Source organism: Gouania willdenowi, chromosome 16, assembly GCF_900634775.1.
Source record: "Gouania willdenowi chromosome 16, fGouWil2.1, whole genome shotgun sequence".
NCBI lineage: Eukaryota > Metazoa > Chordata > Actinopteri > Blenniiformes > Gobiesocidae > Gouania > Gouania willdenowi.
Genome location: NC_041059.1, coordinates 10,132,308 through 10,152,430, shown reverse-complemented (window position 1 = coordinate 10,152,430; position 20,123 = coordinate 10,132,308). Strand labels below are relative to the sequence as shown.

The 20,123-nt window shown below is 38.2% G+C and overlaps 1 protein-coding gene across 1 annotated transcript in view; it reads left to right on the top strand.

Annotated features, from left to right (window-relative positions):
* The window catches only part of dpy19l1l (dpy-19-like 1, like (H. sapiens)), a 28,933-nt gene extending 9,595 nt beyond the window's left edge, over nucleotides 1-19,338 (top strand). The window contains exons 8-22 of the mRNA XM_028471365.1: nucleotides 1,112-1,203; nucleotides 2,039-2,138; nucleotides 4,655-4,732; nucleotides 8,043-8,129; nucleotides 8,444-8,503; nucleotides 8,973-9,053; nucleotides 9,318-9,419; nucleotides 11,314-11,385; nucleotides 11,969-12,048; nucleotides 12,337-12,361; nucleotides 13,090-13,209; nucleotides 14,308-14,482; nucleotides 15,113-15,212; nucleotides 16,374-16,499; nucleotides 16,577-19,338. Of these exons, the coding sequence (XP_028327166.1) occupies nucleotides 1,112-1,203; nucleotides 2,039-2,138; nucleotides 4,655-4,732; nucleotides 8,043-8,129; nucleotides 8,444-8,503; nucleotides 8,973-9,053; nucleotides 9,318-9,419; nucleotides 11,314-11,385; nucleotides 11,969-12,048; nucleotides 12,337-12,361; nucleotides 13,090-13,209; nucleotides 14,308-14,482; nucleotides 15,113-15,212; nucleotides 16,374-16,499; nucleotides 16,577-16,748 (1,470 nt within the window). The 3' untranslated portion in view covers nucleotides 16,749-19,338. The remainder of the gene's footprint in view (nucleotides 1-1,111; nucleotides 1,204-2,038; nucleotides 2,139-4,654; nucleotides 4,733-8,042; nucleotides 8,130-8,443; nucleotides 8,504-8,972; nucleotides 9,054-9,317; nucleotides 9,420-11,313; nucleotides 11,386-11,968; nucleotides 12,049-12,336; nucleotides 12,362-13,089; nucleotides 13,210-14,307; nucleotides 14,483-15,112; nucleotides 15,213-16,373; nucleotides 16,500-16,576) is intronic.
* Nucleotides 19,339-20,123: the final 785 nt, after the last annotated feature.

The following is a 20,123-nucleotide window of genomic DNA, read 5'->3' as shown; positions in this document are numbered from 1 at the left end:
GGGGTTATCTCCGTGGTCCCTCCCGCTCGCTCGCGGGAAGGATTCCATTCCAGATATTTTCTTGTCCCCAAATGGGGGGAACCGGAATCCGTCCTATTCTGATGTTCAGGCCCTGAACATGAGCCTCGGGAAATACTTTCAGGACACTCACGCATTCCTCCCTTTTGCGTCTGGTGCGACAACGACTGGTTCACATCTGTCAACCTCAAAGATGCGTATTTTCATGTTCCAATATATCCTCCTCACAGAAAGTACCTACGGTTTGCTTTCCAGAGGATATGCTACGAATACCGCATACTCCCATTCGGCCTCTCTTTTAGCTCAAGGGTGTTTGTGCGCTGCACGGATTCGGCAATCGCCCCGCTGAAGAGGCGGGGCATTTGCTTGGCCACGTACCTGGAGAATTGACTGCTCCTGGCCCGATCGGATACGGAGGCGAGGACGCATACCCTTACTCTGCTGCATTACCTATCCAATCTGGGATTCATGGTGAATACAGAGAAGAGACCTGCTGGCCTTTTCTGCTTCACATGGTGAGCAGCGGCCTCGTTTGTTGTGCCCTGTTCGTGCGATCCGCACTTACATTGGCAGGACAAGGTGCCTCAGGAGGAGCGATCAGCAGTTTGTCTCCTGGGCCAATCCACGTAAGGAGATGCCTGTCACAAAGCAACGCCTGTCACACTGGGTGGTGGAGACTATTACTTTGGCTTACTCGAGTCAGGGTCTCCCTCACGTTTGTCCGCTTTTACATGCTGGACGTATCCGCCCGTGGCACGCTTGATAAGCATGTCTACACTAGGGGAGTTTCCATATCCCATAGTGAGACATTCCACAAATATTATGAAATAGAACTTCAGGTTATTTACATAATCCCGGTTCTATGAGTAATATGACTGAGATGTCTCACCAGACTGCCCTTTTTCTCGAACAAGAGGGAGAGGTTTGCTTATTTGAATGGTGTTTGAATAGGAGGTGGGAGGGTCTCCCAGTGGACTGTCGCACTTCACCGGCCATTCAGGATTGGCATAGTGAAATAGAGTGCTTCTGAGGAATGTACACAAAGGTCACATCCCAAAGTTATTTACTGTTATTTTCCCCTATATATATTCAGAGTACCCGTGTGATGTGGACTCCACCTCTGAGGGAGAGCTTTGCGTACCCCTTCCTGGTCCTGCAAATGCTTCTTCTCACCTACATTTTACGGTATCGGAATACTCTTCAATCACTCTCTACGGTTGTTGGTTTTCTACTCTATTTATCAGTGTGATATCACCCGTTTTTAAATTATTTTTGTGCAAATTAGTATCTTGCATAAACATGCATTCCTTATGATAAACATTTTTTATCAACCAAAATGTATTTTAAAATGCTCCTTTGAGAAACACATAATTCTAATAACAAATCTTATTAAATTCATTGGAGTGGGTCATATATAGAACAGAACAAAGTCGCTGCTTGAAGTAGAGATATTTCCCCTTGCTGTATAATAATACAGTAGCTGCATAATATTGTGAGTTTTGCTGGTGGCCTTGGCCTGTTAGTTAACCATAGCTAAAAGTTATTTTTATTCTCTCTATACTTGCAAGATCAATGTAAAGAAATGGCATCGCAAGGGTTGTGTAAGTGCATGGCCTGCAGACAGAGAATCTTGTGTGATCAGTGAGTGTGTCTATGAATGTTCTCATGGTATTTAAAACATATTCCATGCATTTGCAGTTTCCAAAGTTGATTGAGTTGATGACAGGTCTAAAGGGGCATCAACAGTCTGTGTTCCTGTGTGTTACCAGGAAGAAGCAAAGTTCTTCTTACTAAAAGGTTTCACTGAACGCAGGAAGATTTTTTTTAATTTTATTTCACTGTTTATTACAATGCTGGATAACACCATGTGTAATAATAGCTGTTGGAAAGCAGCTGCTGTTTTGTATGTTTAAACGTGTGATTCAGTGGGTTCTCATGCTTGTTTTTTGTCCATTTGTATTCACGCTCAGCACTACCTTGGAAAATTCTATTTTTCTCTCTCTCTGTCTTTTCCTCCCAGAACAAGAAACCCAAGCAGGACAGCATTGATCGCCTTTGGCATCTCAAACTTATGCTTCATGCTGCCGTGGCAGTTTGCCCAGTTTGTGCTGCTCACTCAGGTAAACCCAAAGACTCTGGAAAATTGAGAGAAAATGTGGGATGTGAGGATGGCGACGATAAGGAGAGAACAAACTTAAAGTAGAAAGAAAAAAAGCATTTTGTGTTGAGAATGTGGGGAAAAAAGGTGAGGAAATATAAAGACTGTATCGGCTGCAGAGAAGGGATGAAAGGAGAGAGAAAGCTCTCTGAAATAAACCTGTCAGTGCATAAAGATGGATGTACAGACATCATAAAGAGATGTTATGGTGGTGGTTTCTGCAGCTATGACTTGTTAAAAATGGATGAAATATTTGTCACAGGAGACTGTTTATATGGAGCTGCTACTCTCCTATATTACAGCTTGTTCTATTGATGGATGCTATCCAAGTCACTGGATCTTGTCAGACTTCTGAAAACAACATCTTTTCATTGGTGTGAGAAGCACTTTATTGGTCCTTGCACTGACTGACTGATGAATGAGGATTTACTTTAATAAGAACCTGTTCAGGTGATTTGGGCATCTAGCTATGATGATGACCCCTGGTAGCCTTAGGTCTTATTTACCAGGATAGACCACCTTTACTGGGATTCATATGCCTCTTGGTTAGCAAGACAGATCTGAGGAATAGTTCTGAGAAAATGCATGGACCCAACAAAAGTCCAAAAAACTAAATTCTTAAAAGTTGAACATTTTGGTTCTGTAAAGTATTAAGTCTGTGAAACAGGACGGGAGGTTAATGACTGATAGAAATGAAAGGTCACTCTAGAGAAAGAGAGAGAGAGAAAAAGATAACACGTAAACACATACTGTAAGAGGTGAACTGTCCATTCTGAAAATCATTTGTGTTTCTTTATTTTTTTTTCTATAGCTGGAAAAGTAATATAAATAGATAAAATAAACAATAACATTAACAAGACAGAGGGCAAAAACATGCAATGTCATTATTCATGATATTCTTGAAACAATATCCAGTATTTAACTGTGCATGAACTTTAAAATATCAAGCTAGAACAGTTTACACAAGCCAGGGGATTGTTCAGGTTGTGGGGTTTTTGCTTCATTTCTGCTTCGGGGTTTGTTTGTGTTTCATGCTTCGGGGTTCGTTTCTGCTTCGTGCTTCATTTCTGCTTCGGGGTTTGTTTGTGCTTCATTCGTGCTTTGTGCTTCGTTTGTGGTTCAGGGTTATTTGTGCTTTGTGCTTTCTGTCTGCTTTGGGGTTCATTTCTCCTTTGTGCTTCGTTTCTGCTTAGGGGTTCATTTCTGCTTTGTGCTTTGTACTTTGTTTCTTTTTTGGGGTTTGCTTGTACTTCTTCCTCCGTTTTTGCTTCAGGGTTTGTTTGTGCTTTGTTCTTTGTTTCTGCTTCGGGGTTCGTTTGTGCTTCGTTTCTGCTTGGGGGTTTGTTTGTGCTTTGTGCTTGTTCCTGCTTCAGGGTTCGTTTGTGCTTCGTTTCTACTTAGGGGTTCGTTTGTGCTTCATGCTTTGTTTCTGCTTCGGGGATCATTTGTGCTTCGTGCTTTGTTTCTGCTTCGGGGTTTGTTTCTGCTTTGTGCTTCGTGGTTCATTTCTGCTTTGTGCTTCAGGGTTTGTTTATGCTTTGTTTCTGATTCATAGTTCGTTTTTGCTTCATTTGTGCTTTGTGCTTTGTTTCTGCTTCGGGGTTTGTTTCTGCTTCAGGGTTTATTTGTGCTTCAGGCTTTGTTTTTGCTTCAGGGTTTGTTTGTGCTTCGTGCTTTGTTTCTGCTTTGGGGTACATTTGTGCTTCAAAGTTTGTTGCTGCTTTGTGGTTCGTTTCTGCTTTGTGCTTCGTTTGTGCTTTGGGGTTTGTTTGTGCTTTGGGGTTTGTTTGTGCTTCGGGCTTTGTTTGTGTTTAGTGGTTTGTTTGGGCTTTGGAGTTCATTGTAGCTCAACCAAAATTCACCAGGGTACTTACTGTATTGCCAAATTCATGTTTTACATTAGATTTTTAAGCTGATTATACCATTTTGTAGCAGTATACATTGTCAAGTTCAAAGAAGTTGCTTTAATTGGATAAATCTTGCATCATATATATTTTTAAATCATTTCACCATATTTGGAAATACATTAACTGCATAATAATGTTTGCATGTCAAAAGATATTTAAAATACACATTTCAAGAAATATGTAAAACATCTCAAACCTGCAGTATTCCAGCCCCCCAGGACAGGGTTTGAACAGCTCTGTTCTACACGTCTCAGACGATGCGTTGATAGCTTGTGCTCAGTAAATCCACATGAATCTCTTAACCTGAGGTAAATGTTCCCTAAAGCATCAAACCGCTACCATGGGTTGTTCCGTATTACTCTAATGCATTGATTCTTGAACTCTGAGGCTTCAGGCCAAGGCGTAAATAATAAATGCTTTGTAAAAAAAACCATAGTGTATGGCTTGTGTGTGTGTGTGACTCAGGTCAGCTTCAAGTCTGTTTATTCACAGTGAAACCGTTTATCTGAAGCTAGTTCATTGTGTTTGATCCTGCATTTTTATAAGTCTTTTATTTTTTTCTCATCTTCAGGTGGCCTCTTTGTTTGCCTCGTATATTCTGGGATACCTCACTGCTGCCAAGATGCAGTCGATACTAGCTACACATATGGTAAGACAAAAAAAATATATCAGTTGATTTATCATTTTTTTCCCCAACTTTTTTTTGCTTTGATTGTGTGTGATCATGTAAAATATTAATAAACTTTTAAACATATGTCTCCAATCGTACAGTGCTAAGAAAAACTATATGTATGAATGAAGTTATTCTAGACTCTGAGCTTACTTTTATCCCTGAAATTCAAAATATAACAAAACCATTTTTTTTTCACTTAAATAGAGTTTTTTCTCTGTCAGGCCAACACAGAGACACTGATGTGTGCTTTTGACAGCAGTCACTTTAAAATTAGCCAGTTTTTCAGTCCTTTGTTAAAGGTATTATTGTTGGTGTCTAATTTCAGTTTAGTGGTTAGAGAATATTAGCTATATCCAGAGGTGAAAGTAACGCATTACAAGTACTCATGTTACTGTAATTGAATTGCTTTTATGGGTACTTGCACTTTTTTGAGTATATTTCTAAATCAGTAATTTTACTTGTATTGGATGTTTAAAAACAAGTAAAGTAATTTGTTACGTTTCTAAAACCAACATTTACTGAATTATTTTTACTTTTAAGTTTATACATGAGATGTTTACTGTATGCAATGGAACCGTGGCAAGATTTATTACCAAAAATTAGTGTGGGGGGTGAAAGTAACTAGTAACTTTTACTTTGAGTATTATTTAATTGAGCTACTTTTTACTTGTACTTGAGTATTTTATGTATAACTTATTTCTACTTTGTATATATGGAGTACTTCAGTACTCCATATATGTGGATGGAGACTTGCAGTGATCTGCCGTGAGCACTAGGGTTGGGTAGGCAGGGCGTTCCAAATCGAGACCACCAATGTCAACATTAATGACATTTTCATATGTTGTTAAGTGTTAATTCAATTAAATTCAGGTCAATTCAACTATATTTGTATAGCAGAATTTACAACAAAGTATTCTCAATGCGCTTATCAAAATATAAAATTCATAATAAGAAATTAAACACCCAACAAGACCCACATGAACAAGTATTTAGCCATCTAACTGGTAGCTCAGGTGTTGGTCTCCCATCTTTTAAAAGCTGTCGTTTTTCCTAAAAAAAAGTTTCTTTATTGTCTCGAGCGCTGTCATCCTGCCTGTAGTGTTATCCCGCCCACTCGCTAGAGAACGTAGCAGCAGCAGTCACGTGGTATCAATTCACTAATGCACTGTGAACTTACGTATAGCATTAGCATAGCATTAGCATAGCTGCCTTTTTTACGTAAATGGTTTTCATCTTGGGGAAATGACTGTGCATGCGCAAACACATAAAAACACGTTATGGGAACTGAGGCAGAGCAGCCGTGTGCTTTTGGGAAGGGGTGTGGCCTCCTCCTGCCTTACAGCTGTTAGGAAATAGCGATGATTAGCGATTTGGGCTATGAAAAGCACAAAATGCTGACACTTTCAAACATAGATACTGTAGGCTATCGGAAATTGAAAAATTAATCATTTATAATTATATTATAATTAAAACAAATAATCAAAATATCAATTCATCCTTGGGTAGGCACTGCCTACCTTGCCTACCATGACTGCACGTCACTGGAGACCAAAGTAGACACTAGTGATGTTTACTTGTACTACCATGGACTGTATGTATACATGAGTGTGTAGGGATTATTTGGCTAAAAATGTGTGTGAAGATATTAGTCTTCACATGAGTGTTGTTTTGGCTGGTCCTGCATATTTTCTACCTTGAATCTTCTCAACAGAGGCTGTGCGCTCACAGATAAAAGGAATGGCTATGATGGTGAGATGCTGGAGATTTCTTTCAGAGGCGAGCATATGGCTTTGCATAATTTTATAGAGTTTGGCAACACTGAGTGTGGCTGCCTGTGTGTGTATGTGTGTGTTCAAGAGGCACAGGAGTGTGTCCTCAATGACCTCCCAAGCTGATAATGAGTGTACACAATGTTTCCTCTTAGAACTGATTTTTATGAGAATTTTTAAGGTTTTTTTCCTGGACTTTCCAGTTTCCGTCTTCGATGCTTAAATAGATCTCAGGTGTGAATGTGTGTCCCTATGTTTGTAGGCAAGATGGGTAATCTAATGCTGGATCCTGTGACGTTGATTAAGGCATCCATCTATACGATCAAGGGGTGTGAGGATACATTCAACCAATGATTCGATTCAAATCCCAATTAAAAAATAATAATATTCAAATCAAAGATTGGGATCTAATGATGCACTTAACTCCCTTCAATTTGAATACATAGAGATCATATTTTGGAGGAAAAAACATATTAGTCAAAATACAGAATTGTCAAGAATAATTTAAACTACGGTAGTATATTTTCTTCTTCTAACCTTCTTACAAACTGAACTATTTGAACTCATGAGTCATAAGCCAAAATAAACTAAACATTTCTTCATTTATCACCATGGAAAGTTGAACTTTTTTTTTTTTAAACAAAATAAAAATCAAGTTTTTAATTCATAATTACAGTGAAAAAATAGAGGTGACTTTCTTTTTTTAAAGTGCAGCTTATGTTCCAGACTTGGATTAACGAGTGTGTGTGTGTGGATGTTGCGTGGTAAATCAGGTGATCTGTTTTGATGAGCGTGAAAAAGGGTCAGGTCTTCCTTCTTTGGCCTGATTAAAGCTCTTCTCCTGCCCTGCTCTTGGTTTAGCCGAGTTTGCAGTTGAACGGCAAAACAAGCGGCACTAAAACAGTCCCAGCGCCCCCTATTGTTTAAGCAGAATATCAAAACACATACTGTGCTGTATCGATTTTATTCCCCCTTACTCGATCGATTTTTAGCCGATTTACGATATATCATTTCATCCTACGATCTATGGTCTGATCAGTGCCACAAAAATCTAAGTCTTTCAACTGTGTGGATACTGCCAGCAGGTCAATAGTTTAGCCCTTCTTCACAGTTTAATGTGTTCTCTGCTCTGAATAATAGTCTGTGGTTGACAGTGGCTGTCTCTGTAATGCAGTGTGGTGCATTCCTCTGCACTTCACAGTGGGATTAAGCATCAAAAGTTCACTAAATGGGATTATGCTCTGCTTTCGGATGTGGATTCATAGTTTAATGCATTTTTTAGACTTACTATTATCACTAAATACAGTATATCCCAGACCACCTTCCTGCTTCAGAGAACAGTGAACTATGAATATTGCACTGTGTTGTTATGAGTCCACTTGAAACTGTTAGCTGTCATCCTCAGCAATAGATCCAGTACATAGCTTGTGCTTGCCATGCAGTTGGATGGACTGGACTAAACACTCTGCGAGGTTTGTGTGAGGTGAATGACTTTCTCTCTCTTTTGATTCCTGCAGGTCACACTCGGTGTCTGCTTCATCCTGATGTTTGGCAACTCCATGCTCCTCACGTCCTTCTACGCCTCCTCACTTGTTTCCATCTGGGTGAGTTTAGACTCATAATTGCTTTGCTGTCAGCTAAAGGTAATCTGGACTTTTGGCAGCTGAGGATTTTGGATTATACTTATAAAATATGATAAATAAGAATTCATATATTTCATATTGTACAGGTTTCAATAAAAGAATATTTGTTTTAACGAATTAACGCAGGAAAGTTAAGGGTAAAAGTTAACATGATAATATGATATGTACAAGCCTATTTTTAAAAAGAAATGTCTTATTTGTATAAAATGATACTTCATTTTATGAACAGATAAATTACAAGTTTGAGTTTTGGGTTTGGATTTGTTTCCCCTCAGATCATTATTTCATTGAAGGATCGATTCACTCTGCTCTTCAAAACTGGCATCATCTTCTGGGTATGAATAAGACTGCCTGACTTGGAACAGACACATTCGTTTTTGTTTTTTTCCTTTTCTTTCTCCTTCTAATATATTGTCCTGAAGGCAGAATAAACATATATTACATTCTTTAAACTCATGCATGTTGTTTTTCAAAAATGTTTCCTTTGTGTCATTGATTATTTATTCATTTTTATGCTTTTGTTTATTCTCTCATTGCCTGGGTTTAAAAGTAACTGCTCAGAAAGCAGTCAACGTGGGAATCTCCCAGCTGAGTTTTTATATTTAAGAGTTTGCTTTGAATTTGAAATTGAACATTGGAGATAGTCTTGCATAGAAATGTATATTGTTATGACTAAGAGTTCCTTTGTGGATTCAGTTTTAGGACCGAAAGACTTCTATGGTGTTGCATTATTTATTTTTTTAAGTGGTTGAGTGAACGTACTCCTCAGCCTGTCAGCTAAAGTGTTTCCTGCTTCTTTTGTAGATAATGCAGGTGTTTGCTTGGGTCGGCTCCACCGTTCTGTTCAAGTATCTGCTGTCAACGATCTTCGGTGCTTCCGATGATGTGAGTAAAGTATGAATATGGCAGAAACTATTTTCAAATCTTAATAAAACTCCAGTCCCCTTTTTTGTGTCATATTCTATAATTGGAAAAAAAAAAATCCCTAATTAATTAAAGAAATCTAGTTACTTTAATTTTTATGAATGTAGCTGAGCCATTTCAAACATTTTAATTAAACCATAAACTCCTTAACTGGCAATTATTTTAAGACAGTCTCACTTCCTAAATAACCTTCTGCAGTCTTAACGTTTTATTTTCCTCCCTTAGGCTCACATCAGTGGACTAATTAAGTCAAAATTCACAAGCTACAATGACTTCCACACTCTGATGTACACGTGTGCCGCTGAGTTTGATTTCATGGAGTTAGAGGTATGGCTGTGGTCTGTTGGTGAATTTGCAGACATTGGCACTCATTTATCAACCTTATGTGGTGCAAATTTGAGTGCACATTTGGTCGTACGACAGGACCAATGTGTGATCATTGAAACATTCGTATCTAACCAATCCCAGCGTACAAATGATCGGGTTTTGATAAATGTGGTGGCTGAATTTGATCGTCATTAAGATGTTACGCGCTTGAATTGTCCTGGTTCAGAGGCCCCGCCCACTGAGGTCAATCAAACACTGGCAAGAAAAGAAAGGAAATCCTCTCAACTGTGGTGGAGAAAAACAAAGATGTGCTTTTTGACGGTGTGAAAACTTGACTTGAAGGTATAGTTTTGCAGCATTGCATTGTGGGCCACAGTATAAAGGCTTCCATAGATGACATCTGCCCCACTGTGCGCGCTGCGTACAACCTCACAGCAGAGATCCTGGAGAGACACACGGAAATATATTGTTTATATCAGCATCAGTTTTCCACACGCTTTAAGCAATAAATAACACAAGTTTTAAAAGAAGCCTTAAATGACTAAGTGTTGTCTCTTCTACTGTATGTTTATTATGCCTTTAGCCAATTTCATCTATAATTCATCTCATTACATTATCAAACTCCTGTGTATCTTAAATACCTGTTAGTGCTCTATCGTCCAGACAGAACACTCCACTCACAGTCTGCTGGAAGTTCCTAAAGTGTCCAGAAGTAGAACAGGAGGCGGAGCCGTTCAGCTACCAGGCTCCTCGCAATTTGGAACCAGCTCCAGTCTTAGTACGGAAGGCTGCTACTCTCTTCACTTTTAACACTAAACTCAAAACCTACTTATTTTCTAAAGCGTATATCGTATATTAGCAACAACCTAAAGCGGACATGGTCTTGTTTGTAATTGTCACAATCCCAGACCATTACACGTAATGGTCAACACCTCAGACCATTATGTGCGACCATTAAACTCATAACTTAGAGCGGACAGGGTCTTGTCTGCAATGGTTGCAATCACAGATCATTACGTGCGCCCAGTACAAGACGAAATCTCATCTGTAGTGGTAGCATTTCAGACCATGGCAGACGCTTCAAGACGTTGGACATTAACTCACCACTAGGAACGAAGTTCAAAAGCTAATAGTGTATCATGCTTTTCTGCAGTCTATGCCTTCTCCTCACCCTTTTCTCTCTTTTCTGTCTTGATGCTGGAGTTGGCAATTCATGATCAATGGTTCACAGCTCAACTAGTCTGGGACACTCGAATGGTCTATCCTATTCTGTTCTGTTCTGTTTGTCCTTCTGTCCACTAACCCCAACCAGTCGAAGCAAATGGCTGCCACCTCTGAACCTGGTTCTGCTGGAGATTTCTTCCTGTTAAAAAATGCTGTCGCTAAATGCTTGTTCATGTGGATCTTGTTGGCTTCTTTCTTTCTTACTATGGACTTTATATTTTGTTAAGCGCTTTGAGATGACTTTCTTGTAATTTGCGCTATACAAATAAAGTTTAATGATACACAGCAGAGTCCACCTGGTCCAATGTGCGCTGTGTGCCTGTGCCTTTGCGCATGTGTGTGTGCGGACGGATGGTAGCAGAGTTTACCAGCAGGGTTATACGTTATTCCATGTACCGAAGTTTGCGTGAATATGGTCGTAGAGATCTGAGCGTACGAACAGTTGATGAATAAGTGCCAATGAATCTGCAGTGTTCTGGATAATTTCCATGAGGTCCAAGCTATCATTATCAAAGCAAAAAAGATACAAGCAAGGTGTACCTAATAAAGTGACAGGGGAGTGTAAAGTACAGTAAAAGGCTGCATACAAGTTGTTTGATGTTGTGACTGCAGCAGTCAATGTCTGTAGCTTCCCTCCTCACCTCAGTCTGTCTCTGCCTTCCTCCCTCAGACTCCTGCTCGTTACCTCAAAACGCTGCTGCTGCCCGTCAATGTTTTCATCGTGATCCTCATAGCTGGCAGGGTGAGTCCCACTAGAAAGACTGAACTGGACAAAAGACTCGATGAAACTTTGTTTTTACAGTGAGCGGGACAATTGAGATTAAAATTTAATTTAGATCTGAGTGCAAAGTTCTGTGCATGTTTAAGCCACAGCTGGAGTTGTTGGTATCATTATAGAATTTTAAATTGCTGTCGAACCTCAAAGGACGTAGAGATAATTTGATATTGAGGATTTCGAGTGCGGTAGATGTGTGTTACATAATGTCAGATGATCTTTTTGTTTAAAACTGTGGTTGTTTTACTTACTCTGGAGTTGTGTTGCAAAAATACAGATGCATTTTAGCTGAATGTTCAATTCTATTTTATGATTCCTGTCATATCAATTCCTGTTAATTTGTATTTAAAAAGGCAACATCGCAGGGAGAATGATTCACGGAGCTGCGCTTTTACGCATTTTAATCTAATTATGCTCATCCCACGCTGAACCCCAAATAAATGAATGTATTTGGCAAAGCATGGTGTGCTGTTCCTCAGCAAGCTGCTACTGACATCCACTAACAGTGAGGGAACGTTGCTTCTTATTTTCTGCTATCGGTTCGATTCAGACTGTCCGGGATGTAATCCGATCACTGAGGCGTGGAGAGAAGGCCAAAGCCGAGGATGATGATACTGATGAAGCTGCAGGGTGAGGTCTTTTTATGATGTTTTTGTTTTTGCAAAGCCCTGCAAAGGAAGAACCAACCAAAACATGCATGTGTTTTCTTAATTCTGATTTAGTGTGTTAATAGATTTGTATTAATTGTTCAATTTTAAAAGTTGATTTTTAGGCTTAACTTCAAGAAGGGAAAACGACTTGATTAACATTTACTTTTCTCATATGAAATCCAAGGACTTCATCCTTGAAATCAGGTTTTTCCACCTGATCATTTCTGTAATGATCATTAATATATTTTTGTTGATTTTTTTGTTGCAGTTTGGAAATTGGAGCAAAAGGAGAGGTAAGGAAACTAAAATCAAGTTTCTCCTGCATCAATTATAAGTCAGTTTTACATCATCTAAGCAAATTTATAATCGGTATCTGTTCTCCGCCAACATGTTTTAGTTTGTTGGTTTCCCCATGTCTACATTTGTTGTATGACTTTGACACTACACGTAGTTTGATATTTTTATATACAAAGTACAGGCACTGAAACTAAGGATTTCATCTTCTCTATTTTAGTGAATCCACTGTCAAGGACTTTTCTTATCTTAGGTTTTGGTTTGGTTCATTTCTGAATAATGAATTTATTCCGGCATTTTGGTTTGAGTTTGCTGCTTTTCACTCGTTTAATCACTTATCTATTATTGACACTGAAAACATGATTTTTCCAAAAGTAGTGTGCAAATGACAGTAATGGTGAACTCACTGTGTTACAGCAGTGTTTACTGACCTTTAGTCCACACCCGCCACAGGGGGTGCACTAAGCATTATCTAAATCTGAGGCTATGATATCATCAAAGTTCTGTTTGTGTGTACTGTATCCTAAATCATTGAAACATAACACCAAAGGGTAAACAAAATGATGTATGATTCCACTTTTTTGTCCACTTTAAAAATATTCATTTGTTTATTAAGCCACAAAAACTATAATTAATGTTCTTGTTAATCCAGAGTTGTAACCAGCCACTTATTGAGCTGTGGACAGACTTAACGAATCACTTTTAAAGAGATCTCCTCTCTCTGTAGCTGGTGTACCACAGCCTCCAGCTGGTGGCCTTCACTGTCCTGGCTGTGCTCATCATGCGACTCAAGCTTTTTCTGACGCCCCACATGTGCATCATGGCTTCACTGATCTGCTCCAAACAGGTATGTATGCCCCTCATTTAAATATAGACACTGAAAGCATGTGCATTCTACGCGGATGTTAGCATTTCTGGTATAAACTTGCAGCGCAGCACCTGTTATTTGTTCTTCCAGAATCACACAGCACAGTAATCTGCAGCATCTTCATATGATTTAAAGAAAAATTCAGGTTTAGAGGTTTAGGTTTAAGTGAACTTTGAATAGAATTTCCTTCCATTGTGTAATAATGAACAAGAATATTGATTCCATCTACACGAGATGGACTGTACAAGCTGTGTTTGGTTGGGTTTACAGTCTTCTCTAGGATTTGTTGTTGTTTTTACAATTTGAATGTTTACCAACTTATCTTAGAGAACAGTGACAAGGAAAGGAGTATCTGAGTACAAAGTGGACTTGTGATCTATTTTCACGAAGTTGAAAGACTGCAGAAGTACATATTGTTTTCTCCCACAGGGTTTAAGCAGTCATTCCCTGGATTTTGTGTGATTTGTGAAAGAATTCCAGTAATGTTTGAAAAAGAAAACTGCAATCCCTTTACAAATAATGCTGCGTTTTAGAGAGCACAAGGCACTTTTATCGACTTTCTCTTATATTTTAGTCATTCGGTATAAAGTTAGCACTTAGCAGTAGTTTAATAAGTTCAATAACTAACTAGTAAACCTTTTTGATTAAGTAACGATCATTGAGATAAATTGTCCTTTTTTACAAGAAAAACCGGTCCATGAATGGCAGCACATTTCTATGCTGTCATAATCAGATGAGCTAAAAGATAAATAAATAAATCCAAAGAAATTCAAAACCTTCAAAAAGTAACTTTATTAAAACGTTTTCAATAATATTCCTCGTGTTGATATTTTCTTTACAGCGAAGTCCGGGGATTTCTTGATAAGTTCAGTGCAGCGTCAGTATAGAGAAGACAAGAGAACATTCCTCTCCTTACTGGGTCTAACCTGATCTCAGCTAATAAGACAGTTATAATGACAATGGTTGTGGATCGTGATCCCATTGGCGCTAACTACATTTTTTATTTCACACTGCTGATTGTTGGATCTGAACTCTGGACCACATTAGCAACAACCAATGGTCTTGGTCTTCTTTCAGATGTTCAGCTGGATCGGGGAAAGGTTCAGGCACCAGGTGATGATTTTTGCCGTCATGGCTCTAATGGCCGTGCAGGGGGTGGCCAACCTGCAGATGCAGTGGGGAATCATCGGAGAGTTCAGCAATCTTCCTCAGGAGGAGCTGCTGGACTGGATCCAGGAGAACACCAGCCCTGGTTGGTGACACTGCTGTTTAGACAGCTTTTACTCCTCAGTGTCATTAGTCAGATAATCCACACATTCTGCTTTAATGTGTGTTTTTAAATAGGTGATAAAAGGTTTATAGTGTTTCCTGATGTGAGGCAGTAACTCTCTGAACTTAAAGTGCTGCTCTGCTTTTAGCGTTTCTGCTCTTTAGTTCTACCTGATCATACATTCTGTTGTATCTCACCTTAGTCACAAAAGCAAAGACTGCAATGACATGTAAAATTACATTGGATTTTTGTTCTTGTTTATTATCCTATCCTTTTGTCTTTTTGTAAGGCAGACATTTCTAAAATGTGTGGCTTTGTTTAGTGAAGTTATGTGTGTTCTTAAGTAGGAGATTAATCCATTTAATTCCCAGTCCAGATACGTCTCTTGTGTCTGATAACAGCTGAAGTATTTCTTCCGAAACTGTTAGATAACTACAAAAATCCTCTGATAAACAGTCGACTACAATTTTAATGAATATGTATGAATATAGCTGCCGCTTACGTGACATAGCAGCCAGCAGCTAATCCACAATGGTAATGAATAAAGGTGGCAATCCCACGCAGTTCATTCAATAATTGCTTTTTTTTTTTTTTAATGTGTGATTCCTGCAGATTCAGTGTTTGCTGGAGCCATGCCCACTATGGCCAGTGTGAAGCTGTCTACGGGTCGGCCCATCGTCAATCACCCACACTATGAAGATGCTGGTCTGAGGTCAGTGTCACTCACAGGTCACAGCTGCTCCTCTACTAACTTCACAACACATTACAATGGTTTAATAAAGCATTCAAAGAGTATTATCAATCAATCAATCAATCATACAATATAGGTAAAAACGTATTGAGATTTTAAACCCCTTTTCCAAGAGTGACCTGGCCAAGACGGCAGCACAAAAAACAAATTGGTTACAGCAAACACACACACACAAAACACAAATAAAATGAAGTCACACACTAAATGAGAGCAAGAGTGAGGTATACATGTTTACTTAAGGCAGTCAAAGGATCCAATTGAGCTTATTTCTCTTTCATGTATTAATAGTCTTGAATTTCCCAAGAGGGAGGAAGAGGGGGAGAAGTTTTGTAAAGAATTGTCTTGATCATATAGCAGGGATTTATGCTTTTATTCTGTGGGTAAGTAAAATTGTATTTAAACCATCGTTAGACATTGGTTAAGCTAGTTATTGAGAATTTATTTAAATACGGAAATGCTGTTCTCTTCCTACGATTAAATGGGCTCCTTAAATTCCAGTTTCTCGGAAGACATTTATTTGCCAATGATTGTTGACCTCAGTGGGCGTGGCCTCCGAACCAGGGATATTTAAGGGTGTAACATGTTAATGACAATCAAATTCAGCCGCCGCATTTATCAACACCCGATCATTTGCACCCTGGGATTGGTCAAATACGAATGTGTAATAACTCCCACATTGGTCCTGTCGTACGACCAAATGTGCACTCGGATTTGCACCCGTTTTCACGCAAGGTTGATAAACGAGGGCCACTGTGTTCTCTCTGATGAATAATTAGTGAACCAATTTACAGCCTGGTAAGATAAGCCAATCTCTCTGCCAAGACAACATGATCGACTGTGTCAAAAGCCTTTGACAAGTCTGTGAAAAAAGCTTGGCCGTCTAATGCCTCTATGACGTCGTTGACCACTTTAACAGCAGCAGTTATTGTACTGTGCTGTTTACGAAAACAGACTGATATTGTAAGATGAGACCATATGTGTCTAAAAAACATTTAAGTTTACGTATTAATCCACTTCAAATCTGTAATAGTCCCATGTGCTGTGCATATGCACCTACATTGTTCCCCCACATTATGACCACCTGTCTGATGATTCCTCACTGAATTTCTGTTTGTCAAACAGAGAGAGGACCAAGCAGGTCTACTCAATGTACAGCCGCATGTCTGTTGAAACGGTGAAGAAAAATCTTGTGGAGCTCGGTGTGGACTTCTTCGTCCTGGAGGATTCCTGGTGCACTAGGAGAACCAGGTAACCTCACATCCCTGGTGTTGGGCCTCAGACTCCTCATTATTTGCGTTGCATTGATTCTATTTTCTCTCCTCCAGGCCTGGCTGCAGCATGCCAGAGATCTGGGATGTGGAGGACCCCGAAAACATGGGTAAAACCCCACTCTGCACCCACATGTCCAGGAATTCCAGACCACACTTCACAACAGTTTTCTCTAATGACATTTACAAAGTTCTCAAAGTCTCCAAAGTGACAAACGACCCAAGATAACATCTCTTCATGAACTGGACACATTTGTTAATTTTTGGTCTATTTTTTGCTGCTTTTAAACTGGACACGCTGAGCAGAGGACAAACGGAGTGAATGCTAACCTACTGTATATTAGCATTTGTCTCTTTAGTGTCATTCAGTTCTGTATTTTTTCTTCCTCCTATCGAGGCCAAAAACTATGTTGTAGCCTCTTGTTTTACTTTGAACATTTCTGGGTCTAAATTCCTTATTTTAAAGGATGCTCTTTTCATACATTTGTGTTGTACATAATGTTGTAGGTATCTTATAGGACCCATCAGTGATGTCCACATACTGTGAAGCAATACCTTTTGCAAGCCCCATGAAAGCTGTTTTCTATTATTCTTATGCACAGTGTTAAATTTCAGCCGTTACAATATTTTCAGAGATAATGTGCTGCTTAGCACAGATTTTGACACAAGATTAGTGTCACGGTTCTTTTGAGACCAGTGCAAAGTTTTATAGGAAAATCTATGAAAGACAAAAAAATGTACATCTTTCATCTCTTGGTCCTGGTTATCCTGCTTAGTCACAGGCCGCTGCATCACAGGACTAACACAGGGAAGGAAAAATCACACATTCCTACTTCTAATAAAACCAAACAGGAATATTTTTAACCAATTAAGGAAACAAGTAGTCTAAATGTAAAGAAGTGGGTCTGGTTGGATTCGAACCGTATATTCATTGAGCTGAGAAATGTCATCGCTAACCACTTATTAAAAAAAAAGGGTTTTATATCATTTTAAATGAATGTGTGTTTGAAATGTGTCATCATTTTACATCTGTTAAGGTTTTTCTTCTCTTCAGACAAATGTTTTTCAGGAAATGTACTTACTTCTGAAAAACAATTGTCTGAAGAAAAGAAAAACCTTAAAATATTATGGAAAAAAAAGACAAAATTAACTTGCTGGAATCATTTTACATCTGATTTGGTCGTAAAAATAGCAGGTCAAGTTTCAATGGAAAGATTTTGGTGAGAAATGTTTTGCAGTCTGCAGTGTAAACGTGGTGTTTCCACATATTTAATCTACAGGTCAGTTTAAAAGAAAAAGGATATTTTGCTGAAGAGCGTTTCCATGGTGAACTGATGCTGTGCAAATTGTGCTTTGTGAGAAATCATGAGAGCCTGGAACAAGGTCAATCTTCTGTGCCTCCACATTTTCAGATCCATTACTACCCAGTGTTAGACAAGAATTAATCTTATTTAAGATGATTTTTATCATGTTTTCAAAAGCTAAACTAGAAAAAAAAGAAAGAAACCTTTTTGTAAAGAACCAATCTGTCATTTTGTAAAATAATGTCTTTCTGCCTTTTAATGGTTAATTGTTTGTCGTATGTTGCCAAAGGAAACCTTGTTACTAAAGCTGCGTTTTCAGGGTATTGTAGCACATGTGTGTTTTATAAGTGAGAGTTCATCTTTAACCTGTGAGATCTGCCAAAATGTCGGTAGCAGTAACTTTTCTTTCAAAAGTAGCAGTCATTGGTTCTTCTTTCAGTCCTTTATATAATGTAGGCACTGTGATCCTTAGATTCTTGTAGGAAAGAAGGTGGGGCTGTTACATTATGTGGGGATGAAAATCCTGGTCATGTTTGAGGAAGAAGTATTTGCAAAAGCTTTTACGATGTTTTGGAAAAAATGTAATTTGAAATTGTCTCCCTGTGAATAATCTTTGTGTGTAAGTGAATGAGATTAAAGAACAAATATTTTAAGAAAAATGTATGAACAGAACTTGTTTCAAAGCTTTGCTGCAGTGATTAAGTGGGTTGGCTCATCATACAGCCCTACGTATTGTATTTCAGTGCTGACTGTCTTAGTAAAGCCTCACTGTGTGCACTAGATCCAGAAGTGCCCGTTATTCATATTACGGATTGATGCTGATGTTACACCTCACCAACCTTTAGAACTGCTTCTTTGTTTCAGAGTCTTTTGTGTTACACGTCTACTTTGTTTGTATGTAGAAAAATTAAATATTTGCCTTAAATGCAATTGCTTTGCTTGTTTGTTTTTGTTTTTGTTTTTGTATCCAAGTATTGTAAACAAATTAGATTAAATAATACAGTTAACGTTGTATGCGGAATATAACCCTATTATGCCCTTTTTTATGTTATGTTGACAGGGAATTGCTGACAGCAGAAGAAAATATAGTACGCTGCTTCTCATGTGAATAAAACATCTTTATCTGTATTAGGTATTGTACCTAATACAGGTATTGTACCTAATGAGAAGCTAAAAGTAATTTTTGTTTGCTTGTCCATTCTTAGTCAGACCAATAACAGTGTTTTGTCAATTAATATAAAGTCAAGTGTATGTGTCAAAATCAGCTTTAGTTTTCTCCATCAAAGAAGCATCTACTGTTTAGATTCCAAACAAAGAACTGTAACAATTTAGTTTATTAAAAGAAATGGGATAGTAAAGAGGTCGTCTGTTAAAGATTAATATCATGAGCAAAATACTGCAGAAACTACTTGATACAAACCAGAAAAAATGATGCAAAATGCAAGTTGTGGGTGGTGGTCTGCCCTCTAGTGGTCAAGGAAATACACAAGGCTGCCATTTCATAACAGAGCATCGACCCCAATAAATGTTATACCATGTGTAACAAAACATAATGTCTTGTCAAATCAACATTTGAGACTTTTTGTTGAACTAGAGCTAACGCATGCATACATTCAGGCATCCATGTCTTTGTTTTGTGTTCTTCCGATCATCATTTGCACTGTTACTTTTTTGTTAAATAAAAACATTTTTTACAAATATTTTATTGTTTCTCAATCCCTTGTTAGCCAGTTTACTTGAACAAACCTCTTTAATTGTAATTGAAAAGAAACGTGACATAACGTTCATAGTTAATCAGTTGATATTCTTACTGTGGTGTTTCTTGTCAAGTCTGTTTGAAAATCAGAGTTAAATAGTTCTGATTTATTACTGCCACTGGCGTGGAAACGCCTCAGGATCCCCCGGGAAGAGGGAAGTCTGGGCCTCGCTGCTGAGGATGCATGAATACAACCACTTTTTAGTTATTACACCATATTTCAAAGAATATTTAAGTATATCATGTTTTATAAATAGAAAGGCACATTTTGTTTTCATTTTTTTTTTTTTTTAAAGTCCACTTTTGTTGTTTGGTTCCATTTGTACACAGTGTATTAAATTAATAAACTAACTAAACAAATATTTGCCAGAATAACAAACTTAAGAAATAAATGAATTAATTTGAAAAAAATAAATCCAAAGTATGAAAGACTAGACTGGTATTCAAACTCGTTCTCCCTAATAATTTGATTACTAAATACCGATATTCCATTTAATGTATTTGTATATATATATATATATATATTAGATTCATTATTGTAGGA